We start from the raw sequence: 13,152 nt of genomic DNA, 5'->3' as shown, positions 1-13,152 counted from the left end.
TCAACCCTTAACCTTACCTGTAATTCTTAACCTTCTACCCAACTCCTTACCGAAAACCTAAATCTTAACCCTTATGCTAATCCCCAACCTAACCGCTAACCATCAACCCAACCCTTAACCTCTCTAATCCTTAACCCTCAACTCAACTCCTTACTGAAAACCTAAATCTTAACCCTTATGCTAATCCCCAACCTAACCATCAACTCAACCCTTAACTTTACCTTTAATCCTTAACCCAACTCCTTCCCTTAAACCTAAACCTTAACCCTTATGCTAACCAAACAAACCCTTAACTATCAACCCAACCCCAAACCTAACCTCTAATTTTTAACCCTCAACCCAACTCTTTGCCTTAACCCTAAAGCTTAACCCAGCTCATCATCCTAAACTATAATCTTAACCCTTATGCTAACCCCCAACTTAACCCCTAACCATCAACCCAACCCTTAACCTCTCTAATCCTTAACCCCAACCCAACTCCTTACCGTAACCTAGGTAGAGATACTTTCTCTCCTTCTCCCACCCTGGCCATTATTCAACCCCAAACCTGACCCTTAACTATCAACCCAACCCCAAACCTGACCCTTAACTATCAACCCAAATCCAAACCTGACCCTAATTATCAACCCAACCCCAAACCTGACCCTTAACTATCAACCCAAATCCAAACCTGACCCTAATTATCAACCCAACCCCAAACCTGACCCTTAACTATCAACCCAACCCCAAACCTGACCCTTAACTATCAACCCAACCCCAAACCTGACCCTTAACTATCAACCCAAATCCAAACCTGACCCTTAACTATCAACCCAACTCCAAACCTGACCCTTAACTATCAACCCAACCCCAAACCTGATCCTTTACTATAAACCCAACTCCAAACCTGACCCTTAACTATCAACCCAACCCCAAACCTGACCCTTAACTATCAACCCAAATCCAAACCTGACCCTTAATTATCAACCCAATCCCAAACCTGACCCTTAACTATCAACCCAACCCCAAACCTGACCCTTAACTATCAACCCAACCCCAAACCTGACCCTGAACTATCAACCCAACTCCAAACCTGACCCTTAACTATCAACCCAACCCCAAACCTGACCCTTAATTATCAACCCAACCCCAAACCTGACCCTTAACTATCAACCGAACCCCACACCTGACCCTTAACTATCAACCCAACTCCAAACCTGACCCTTAACTATCAACCCAACTCCAAACCTGACCCTTTACTATCAACCCAACTCCAAACCTGACCCTTAAGCTAACCCCTAATGTTACCACTAATTGTTACACTCAGCTTAACCTCTTGGTGCCGGCCACATGCAAATGTGTGGTCTCCCGGAGTCTGGGCCTTAATGCCGAGCGGCCACACATTTGCGTGCAATTAAGAAAAACATATGTGCTGAGAGCGCTCCCAACACACGTGTCTGGTACTCACAGAAAGGTCCTGATCTCCGCTTTCGATTGGGACCTTTCCCGATCATGTGACCGCCGTGACGGTGAATCACAGCGGTCACATGACCCTAAAACCCCGCCCTGCCTCCTGGCTTCTGAAACCCTTAAAGGGCTGGGAGGCGCCGGAGCCAAGGGATTAAACTTTACCCATAACCTTCAACCCAAATCTATCTATCTATTATCTATCTATTATCTATCTATTATCTATCTATCTATCTATTATCTATCTATCTATCTATCTATCTATTATCTATCTATTATCTATCTATCTATTATCTATCTATTATCTATCTATCTATTATCTATTATCTATCTATTATCTATCTATCTATCTATTATCTATCTATCTATTATCTATCTATCTATTATCTATCTATCTATCTATCTATCTATCTATCTATCTATCTATCTATTATCTATCTATCTATTATCTATCTATCTATTATCTATCTATCTATTATCTATCTATCTATTATCTATCTATTATCTATCTATCTATCTATCTATCTATTATCTATCATCTATTTATTATCTATCTATCTATCTATCTATCTATCTATCTATCTATCTATCTATTATCTATCTATCTATCTATCTATCTATTATCTATCTATCTATCTATCTATCTATCTATTATCTATTATCTATTATCTATCTATCTATCTATCTATCTATCATCTATCTATCTATCTATCTATCTATTATCTATCTATCTATCTATCTATCTATTATCTATCTATCTATCTATCTATCTATCTATTATCTATCTATCTATCTATTATCTATCTATCTATCTATTATCTATCTATCTATCTATCTATCTATCTATCTATCTATCTATCTATCTATCTATCTATTATCTATTATCTATCTATTATCTATCTATCTATCTATCTATCTATCTATCTATCTATCTATCTATCTATCTATTATCTATCTATCTATCTATCTATCTATCTATTATCTATCTATCTATCTATCTATCTATCTATCTATCTATCTATCTATCTATCATCTATCTATTATCTATCTATCTATCTATCTATCTATTATCTATCTATCTATCTATTATCTATTATCTATCTATCTATCTATCTATCTATCTATCTATCTATTATCTATCTATCTATCTATCTATCTATCTATCTATCTATCTATCTATTATCTATCAATCTATCTATCTATCTATCTATCTATCTATCTATCTATCTATCTATTATCTATCTATCTATCTATTATCTATCTATTATCTATCTATCATCTATCTATCTATCTATCTATCTATCTATCTATCTATCTATCTATCTATTATCTATCAATCTATCTATCTATTATCTATCTATCTATTATCTATCTATCTATCTATCTATTATCTATCTATCTATCTATCTATCTATCTATTATCTATCTATCTATCTATCTATCTATTATCTATCTATTATCTATCTATCTATCTATCTATCTATCTATCTATCTATCTATCTATCTATTATCTATCTATCTATCTATTATCTATCTATCTATCTATCTATTATCTATCTATCTATCTATCTATCTATCTATTATCTATCTATCTATCTATCTATCTATCTATCTATCATCTATCTATCTATCTATCTATCTATCTATCTATCTATTATCTATCTATCTATCTATCTATCTATTACCTATCTATCTATTATCTATCTATCTATCTATCTATCTATCTATCTATCTATCTATCTATTATCTATCTATCTATCTATTATCTATCTATCTATCTATCTATCTATTATCTATCTATCTATCTATCTATCTATCTATCTATCTATCTATCTATCTATCTATTATCTATCTATCTATTATCTATCTATCTATTATCTATCTATCTATCTATCTATCTATCTATCTATCTATTATCTATCTATTATCTATCTATCTATTATCTATCTATCTATTATCTATCTATCTATCTATCTATCTATCTATCTATCTATCTATCTATCTATCTATCTATCTATTATCTATCTATCTATCTATTATCTATCTATCTGTCTATTATCTATCTATTATCTATCTATCTATCTATCTATCTATCTATCTATCTATCTATTATCTATCTATCTGTCTATTATCTATCTATCTATCTATCTATCTATCTATCTATCTATCTATCTATCTATCTATTATCTATCTATCTATTATCTATCTATCTATCTATCTATCTATCTATCTATCTATTACCTATCTATCTATTATCTATCTACAGTCATGGCCGAAATTGTTGGCACCCTTGATATTTTTCCTGAAAATCAAGTATTTCACACAAAAAAGGTATTGCATTAACACATGTTTTGCTATACACATGTTTATTCCCTTTGTATGTATTGGAACAAATATAAAACAGAGGCAGAAAAGCAAATATGACATAATGTCACACAAAACCCCAAAAATGGGCTGGACAAAAGTATTGGCACCCTTAACTTAATATTTGGTTGCACACCCTTTGGAAAACATAACTGAAATCAGTCGCTTCCTATAACCATCAATAAGCTTCTGACACCTCTCACCCGGAATTTTGGACCACTCTTCCTTTGCAAACAGCTCCAGGTCTCTCTTATTGGAAGGACACCTTTTCCCAACAGCAATTTTAAGATCTCTCCACAGGTGTTCAATGGGATTTAGATCTGGGCTCATTGCTGGCCACTTCAGAACTCTCCAGCGCTTCTTTGCCATCCATTTCTGAGTGCTTTTTGACGTATGTTTGGGGTCATTGTCCTGCTGGAAGACCCAGGATCTTGGACGCAAACCCAGCTTTCTGACACTGGGCCCTACAGTGCGACCCAAAATCCTTTGGTAATCCTCAGATTTCATGATGCCTTGCACACAGTCAAGGCACCCAGTGCCAGAGGCAGCAAAACAACCCCAAAACATCATTGAACCTCCACCATATTTTACCGTAGGTACTGTGTTTTGTTCTTTGTAGGCCTCATTCCGTTTTCGGTAAACAGTAGAATGATGTGCTTTACCGAAAAGCTCTATCTTGGTCTCATCTGTCCACAAGACGTTTTCCCAGAAGGCTTTTGGCTTACTCAAGTACATTTTGGCAAACTGTAGTCTTGCTTTTTTATGTCTCTGTGTCAGCAGTGGGGTCCTCCTGGGTCTCCTGCCATAGCGTTTCATTTCATTTAAATGTCGACGGATAGTTCGCGCTGACACTGATGCTCCCTGAGCCTGCAGGACAGCTTGAATGTCTTTGGAACATGTTTGGGGCTGCTTATCCACCATCCGGACTATTCTGCGTTGCAATCTTTCATCAATTTTCCTCATCCGTCCACGACCAGGGAGATTAGCTACAGTGCCATGGGTTGCAAACTTCTTGATAATGTTGCGCACTGTGGACAAAGGCAAATCTAGTTCTCTGGAGATGGACTTGTAACCTTGAGATTGTTGATATTTTGCCACAATTTTGGTTCTCAGGTCCTCAGACAGTTCTCGTCTCCTCTTTCTGTTGTCCATGCTTAGTGTGGCACAGACAGACACACAATGCAAAGGTTAAGTGAACGTCTCTCCTTTTTATCTGCTTTCAGGTGTGATTTCTATATTGCCCACACCTGTTACTTGCCCCAGGTGAGTTTACAGGAGCATCACATGCTTGTAACATTCTTATTTATCCGCAGTTGTGAAAGGGTGCCAATACTTTTGTCCAGCCCATTTTTGGAGGTTTGTGTGACATTATGTCGAATTTGCTTTCTTTCCTCCCTTTTTTTGTTTTGTCCCAATACACACAAAGGGAATAAACATGTGTATAGCAAAACATGTGTTAATGCAATACGTTTCGTGAGAAATACATGATTTCCTGGAGAAATATCAAGGGTGCCAACAATTTCGGCCATGACTGTATCTATCTATCTATCTATCTATCTATCTATCTATCTATTATCTATCTATCTATCTATCTATCTATTATCTATCTATCTATCTATCTATCTATTATCTATCTATCTATCTATCTATCTATCTATCTATTATCTATCTATCTATCTATCTATCTATCTATTATCTATCTATCTATCTATCTATCTATCTATCTATCTATCTATCTATTATCTATCTATCTATCTATCTATCTATCTATCTATCTATCTATCTATTATCTATCTATTATCTATCTATTATCTATCTATCTATTATCTATCTATCTATTATCTATCTATCTATCTATCTATCTATTATCTATCTATCTATCTATCTATCTATCTATCTATCTATCTATCTATCTATCTATTATCTATCTATCGATCTATTATCTATCTATCTGTCTATTATCTATCTATTATCTATCTATCTATCTATCTATCTATCTATCTATCTATCTATCTATTATCTATCTATCTGTCTATTATCTATCTATCTATCTATCTATCTATCTATCTATTATCTATCTATCTATCTATCTATCTATCTATCTATCTATTATCTATCTATCTATTATCTATCTATCTATCTATTATCTATCTATCTATTATCTATCTATCTATTATCTATCCATCTATCTATTATCTATCTATCTATCTATCTATCTATCTATCTATCTATCTATCTATCTATCTATCTATTATCTATCCATCTATCTATTATCTATCTATCTATCTATCTATCTATCTATCTATCTATCTATTATCTATCCATCTATCTATCTATCTATCTATCTATCTATCTATCTATCTATCTATTATCTATCCATCTATCTATTATCTATCTATTATCTATCTATCTATCTATCTATCTATCTATCTATCTATCTATCTATCTATCTATCTATCTATCTATTATCTATCTATCTGTCTATTATCTATCTATTATCTATCTATCTATCTATCTATCTATCTATCTATCTATCTATCTATCTATCTATCTATTATCTATCTATCTATTATCTATCTATCTATCTATCTATCTATCTATCATCTATCTATCTATCTATCTATCTATCTATCTATCTATAATCTATCTATCTATTATCTATCTATCTATCTATCTATCTATCTATCTATCTATCTATCTATCTATCTATTATCTATCTATCTATCTATCTATCTATCTATCTATCTATCTATTATCTATCTATCTATCTATCTATCTATCTATCTATCTATCTATCTATCTATTATCTATCTATCTATTATCTATCTATCTATCTATCTATCTATCTATCTATCTATTATCTATCTATCTATCTATCTATCTATCTATCTATCTATCTATCTATTATCTATCTATCTATCTATCTATCTATCTATCTATCTATCTATCTATCTATCTATTATCTATCTATCTATCTATCTATCTATCTATCTATCTATCTATCTATCTATTATCTATCTATCTATATTTTTATCATATATGGTAATCATTTTCCCAACAGGAAGATGTGAAATCTGAAATCATAGATGTGGTTACCTGTTCCTAGACCCTCCATGCCAGGAATGTCATCACCAAATCTGTAACAGAAAAATAACAATACTCAGAAGTGGAAAAATATGACGTTTCGATTAGTTGTTACCCCAACACAATTAGAGGAAGTGCTTTGAATGTTGTAAGTCTAGGAATTTAGAGAGTAGACTAAGGAGGAACGTGGCTGGGTTGGTGTAGGACCTCATCTACTACACATTTTAACATGTCAACGGGTCATACAGTTAGGAGGATCCCAACATGGGTACATACATGTTTGCTCCTACAGAGCAGGAAACAAGAGGTGGTCTGAAAGAAGGGAGTCTGGACATGTTTTTTTTTACCCCCGCTTGATCGGTGATGACATTGGTTGGTCACGGCTATCTGGAGCTGCTCATAGACATTAGATTGTTGCCCAGTCAGGCTTCCTGTGCTGTCATTTTGTGCCCAAATGTAGATTAGCAAATAGCCCTCTAAATGTTTGAATTCTGCCAGTCCTGCCCATCTGATGTTGATCTTTCTTTCTATGTAACCCTCTACTTGTTGGCCCCAGACTCTTACCCCTGAACTCCTTTCTTTGGGGGTTTACTCTTGAACTGTCGGGTCTGCCTCTGCTTGAATTTCGGTGGCCCTTTCCTAGGAGTTGCAGGCCCTCCCATTACGCGGGTAGCGGACTTAATCTCAGGCTTTGCAGGCTCTAGGTTCATGGCAGCTCAGGAAGAAACCTTGTTGGCTCCGGTAGAAACTCAGGAAAACGGAAAAAGTCCAGGTGAGGCCAGCTGAGTGGAGATCTTTATACAACCACCTGAGGAGGAAGGAGAAGTTTTGTTATCAGAGGGAAATGTGATGTTACAAGTTCGTGTCTCAGGTCTCAAGTAGTGAGGTAATCCTGAGGAACACACAAAAATAAGTCAGCAAGTCGATTAGTTAACGTAGCTGCTCAAAGCTTTGCAAATGCTATTCAACTTTTGTCCAGCCGGGTGTTGCTTGCAGGGCCACCAGGAAATCTGTCTGTTTCAGCAGGAATTGGATGTTCCGGCCATAAATGGTGGGAATTATCTTAGTCTTACGGTCCTTGTTTTGATTCCAATTAAGGACACTGTGCAGAGTGCTCTTTTACTTTTTAATTTGCATAGGATTTCTCAAGGTGCCTTAGTTTCTTCCAACAACCCAAAAACACACGAAATATTACTTGTTTTCCACTCAAACTGGCATCAGAAATGTAAAAATTATCAGCAAGAGCTCATTTTAGATGATTGCAAAGTGAGGAAAGCAGGAAAAGTACATAGAATTGTGGTGTACATCATTAGAGGAGGAAGGAGGTCCTGATTCTTCCATATAGATCCTATCAGTAGAGGGGTCACCGGCAGGAGGAAGGAGGTCCTGATTCCTCTATATAGATCCTATCACTAGAGGGGTCACCGGCAGGAGGAAGGAGGTCCTGATTCCTCTATATAGATCTATCACTAGAGGGGTCACCGGCAGGAGGAAGGAGGTCCTGATTCCTCTATATAGATCTTTATATCACTAGAGGGGTCACCGGCAGGAGGAAGGAGGTCCTGATTCCTCTATATAGATCTTTATATCACTAGAGGGGTCACCGGCAGGAGGAAGGAGGTCCTGATTCCTCTATATAGATCTATCACTAGAGGGGTCACCGGCAGGAGGAAGGAGGTCCCGATTCCTCTATATAGATCCTATCACTAGAGGGGTCACCGGCAGGAGGAAGGAGGTCCCGATTCCTCTATATAGATCTATCACTAGAGGGGTCACCGGCAGGAGGAAGGAGGTCCCGATTCCTCTATATAGATCTATCACTAGAGGGGTCACCAGCAGGAGGAAGGAGGTCCTGATTCCTCTATATAGATCCTATCACTAGAGGGGTCACCGGCAGGAGGAAGGAGGTCCTGATTCCCCTATATAGATCTATCACTAGAGGGGTCACCGGCGGGAGGAAGGAGGTCCTGATTCCTCTATATAGATCCTATCACTAGAGGGATCACCGGCAGGAGGAAGGAGGTCCTGATTCCTCTATATAGATCCTATCACTAGAGGGGTCACCGGCAGGAGGTCCTGATTCCTCTATATAGATCTTTATATCACTAGAGGGGTCACCGGCAGGAGGAAGGAGGTCCCGATTCCTCTATATAGATCTATCACTAGAGGGGTCACCGGCAGGAGGAAGGAGGTTCCGATTCCTCTATATAGATCCTATCACTAGAGGGGTCACCGGCAGGAGGAAGGAGGTCCTGATTCCCCTATATAGATCTATCACTAGAGGGGTCACCGGCGGGAGGAAGGAGGTCCTGATTCCTCTATAAAGTTCCTATCACTAGAGGGGTCACCGGCAGGAGGAAGGAGGTCCTGATTCCTCTATATAGATCCTATCACTTGAGGGGTCACCGGCAGGAGGAAGGAGGTCCCGATTCCTCTATATAGATCTATCACTAGAGGGGTCACCGGCGGGAGGAAGGAGGTCCTGATTCCTCTATAAAGTTCCTATCACTAGAGGGGTCACCGGCAGGAGGAAGGAGGTCCTGATTCCTCTATATAGATCTATCACTAGAGGGGTCACCGGCGGGAGGAAGGAGGTCCTGATTCCTCTATATAGATCCTATCACTAGAGGGATCACCGGCAGGAGGAAGGAGGTCCTGATTCCTCTATATAGATCTTTATATCACTAGAGGGGTCACCGGCAGGAGGAAGGAGGTCCTGATTCCTCTATATAGATCTTTATATCACTAGAGGGGTCACCGGCAGGAGGAAAGAGGTCCTGATTCCTCTATATAGATCTTTATATCACTAGAGGGGTCACCGGCAGGAGGAAGGAGGTCCTGATTCCTCTATATAGATCCTATCACTAGAGGGATCACCAGCAGGAGGAAAGAGGTCCTGATTCCTCTATATAGAACTTTATATCACTAGAGGGGTCACCGGCAGGAGGAAGGAGGTCCTGATTCCTTTATATAGATCTTATCACTAGAGGGGTCACCGGCAGGAGGAAGGAGGTCCCGATTCCTCTATATAGATCCTATCACTAGAGTGGTCAACGGCAGGAGGAAGGAGGTCCCAATTCCTCTATATAGATCCTATTACTAGAGGGGTCACCGGCAGGAGGAAGGAGGTCCCGATTCCTCTATATAGATCTTTATATCACTAGAGGGGTCACCGGCAGGAGGAAGGAGGTCCCGATTCCTCTATATAGATCTTTATATAACTAGAGGGGTCACCGGCAGGAGGAAAGAGGTCCTGATTCCTCTATATAGATCTATCACTAGAGGGGTCACCGGCGGGAGGAAGGAGGTCCTGATTCCTCTATATAGATCCTATCACTAGAGGGGTCACCGGCAGGAGGAAGGAGGTCCTGATTCCTCTATATAGATCCTATCACTTGAGGGGTCACCGGCAGGAGGAAGGAGGTCCTGATTCCTCTATATAGATCCTATCACTAGAGGGGTCACCGGAAGGAGGAAGGAGGTCCTTATTCCTCTATATAGATCTTTATATCACTAGAGGGGTCACCGGCAGGAGGAAGGAGGTCCTGATTCCTCTATATAGATCCTATCACTAGAGGGGTCACCGGCGGGAGGAAGGAGGTCCCGATTCCTCTATATAGATCTTTATATTACTAGAGGGGTCACCGGCAGGAGGAAGGAGGTCCTGATTCCTCTATATAGATCTCTATATCACTAGAGGGGTCACCGGCAGGAGGAAGGAGGTCCTGATTCCTCTATATAGATCTATCACTAGAGGGGTCACCGGCAGGAGGAAGGAGGTCCTGATTCCTCTATATAGATCTTTATATCACTAGAGGGGTCACCGGCAGGAGGAAGGAGGTCCTGATTCCTCTATATAGATCCTATCACTAGAGGGGTCACCGGCAGGAGGAAGGAGGTCCCGATTCCGCTATATAGATCCTATCACTAGAGGGGTCACCAGCAGGAGGAAGGAGGTCCTGATTCCTCTATATAGATCTATCACTAGAGGGGTCACCGGCGGGAGGAAGGAGGTCCCGATTCCTCTATATAGATCCTATCACTAGAGGGGTCACCGGCAGGAGGAAGGAGGTCCTGATTCCTCTATATAGATCCTATCACTAGAGGGGTCACCGGCAGGAGGAAGGAGGTCCTGATTCCTCTATATAGATCTTTATATCACTAGAGGGGTCACCGGCAGGAGGAAGGAGGTCCTGATTCCTCTATATAGATCTTTATATCACTAGAGGGGTCACCGGCAGGAGGAAGGAGGTCCCGATTCCTCTATATAGATCCTATCACTAGAGGGGTCACCGGCAGGAGGAAGGAGGTCCCGATTCCTCTATATAGATCTATCACTAGAGGGGTCACCGGCAGGAGGAAGGAGGTCCCGATACCTCTATATAGATCTATCACTAGAGGGGTCACCGGCAGGAGGAAGGAGGTCCCGATTCCTCTATATAGATCCTATCACTAGAGGGGTCACCGGCAGGAGGAAGGAGGTCCCGATTCCTCTATATAGATCTATCACTAGAGGGGTCACCGGCGGGAGGAAGGAGGTCCCGATTCCTCTATATAGATCTATCACTAGAGGGGTCACCGGCGGGAGGAAGGAGGTCCTGATTCCTCTATAAAGTTCCTATCACTAGAGGGGTCACCGGCAGGAGGAAGGAGGTCCTGATTCCTCTATATAGATCCTATCACTAGAGGGATCACCAGCAGGAGGAAGGAGGTCCTGATTCCTCTATATAGATCTTTATATCACTAGAGGGGTCACCGGCAGGAGGAAGGAGGTCCCGATTCCTCTATATAGATCTATCACTAGAGGGGTCACCGGCAGGAGGAAGGAGGTTCCGATTCCTCTATATAGATCCTATCACTAGAGGGATCACCGGCAGGAGGAAGGAGGTCCCGATTCCTCTATATAGATCTATCACTAGAGGGGTCACCGGCGGGAGGAAGGAGGTCCTGATTCCTCTATAAAGTTCCTATCACTAGAGGGGTCACCGGCAGGAGGAAGGAGGTCCTGATTCCTCTATATAGATCCTATCACTAGAGGGATCACCGGCAGGAGGAAGGAGGTCCCGATTCCTCTATATAGATCCTATCACTAGAGGGGTCACCGGCAGGAGGAAGGAGGTCCTGATTCCTCTATATAGATCTCTATATCACTAGAGGGGTCACCGGCAGGAGGAAGGAGGTCCTGATTCCTCTATATAGATCTTTATATAACTAGAGGGGTCACCGGCAGGAGGAAGGAGGTCCTGATTCCTCTATATAGATCTTCATATCACTAGAGGGGTCACCGGCAGGAGGAAGGAGGTCCTGATTCCTCTATATAGATCTATCACTAGAGGGGTCACCGGCAGGAGGAAGGAGGTCCTGATTCCTCTATATAGATCTTCATATCACTAGAGGGGTCACCGACAGGAGGAAGGAGGTGCTGATTCCTCTATATAGATCTCTATATCACTAGAGGGGGTCACCGGCAGGAGGAAGGAGGTCCTGATTCCTCTATATAGATCCTATCACTAGAGGGGGTCACCGGCAGGAGGAAGGAGGTCCTGATTCCTCTATATAGATCTTTAGTTAGACTTCATTCAGAATACTGTGTCCAGTTCTGGAGATGCTCTGTATATACCGGGAATACTTTCTGGATGCTCAGTATATACCGGGAATACTTTCTGGATGCTCTGTATATACCGGGAATACTTTCTGGATGCTCTGTATATACCGGGAATACTTTCTGGATGCTCTGTATATACCGGGAATACTTTCTGGATGCTCTGTATATACCGGGAATACTTTCTGGATGATCTGTACACTATTCGAGAGTGAATCCCACCATTGAAGAGAAGCCGTCGTTACTCCAGCCAGGATCACCAAATAATAAATATTATTTCTGGCTGAAGTCGGCCTTTCACCTCCTCACATGGTCAGCTGACCGCGGCACATTACAAACCGTCGTTTGTCTACATTTTTAAATAAAGTTTGATTCTTTTTTTCATATCCTATTGGAATGGATACAAATTCTGGTCACTTTAGCTGAATAAATGTCTAGAAGAGGCGATCGTTTCCTCGCGGGGAGAATTCTGTCCACCATTTGTATTTGTTCACCACAAGAATCCTCATCGCCAGCTTGTGCGACGGACTCAGAACATCTCTCAGAATTCTGCACAGAATACGAATACCGAAAAAGAAAAACAAATGCAGTTTATGGCACCAAAGTTATATTACAATGTATCAGATTTCTTCTTAGCAGATTAAAAAAAAAAAAGA

The 13,152-nt window shown here is 40.2% G+C and overlaps 1 protein-coding gene across 1 annotated transcript in view; it reads right to left on the bottom strand.

Annotated features, from left to right (window-relative positions):
* LOC149427528 (rod cGMP 3',5'-cyclic phosphodiesterase subunit gamma) overlaps window positions 1-13,152 on the bottom strand; it is a 36,143-nt gene that overhangs the window by 6,649 nt on the left and 16,342 nt on the right. The window contains exons 2-3 of the mRNA XM_089667932.1: window positions 7,459-7,702; window positions 6,907-6,947 (exon numbers count right to left, since the gene is read on the bottom strand). Coding sequence (XP_089524058.1) covers window positions 6,907-6,947; window positions 7,459-7,604 — 187 coding nt within the window. The 5' untranslated portion in view covers window positions 7,605-7,702. The remainder of the gene's footprint in view (window positions 1-6,906; window positions 6,948-7,458; window positions 7,703-13,152) is intronic.

The sequence above is a fragment of the Staurois parvus genome, unplaced genomic scaffold (assembly GCF_062004578.1).
Source record: "Staurois parvus isolate SC_StPar_1 unplaced genomic scaffold, SC_StPar_1.0 ptg003679l, whole genome shotgun sequence".
In the NCBI taxonomy this organism is placed as follows: domain Eukaryota; kingdom Metazoa; phylum Chordata; class Amphibia; order Anura; family Ranidae; genus Staurois; species Staurois parvus.
This window is presented reverse-complemented; position numbering and strand designations above follow the sequence as displayed.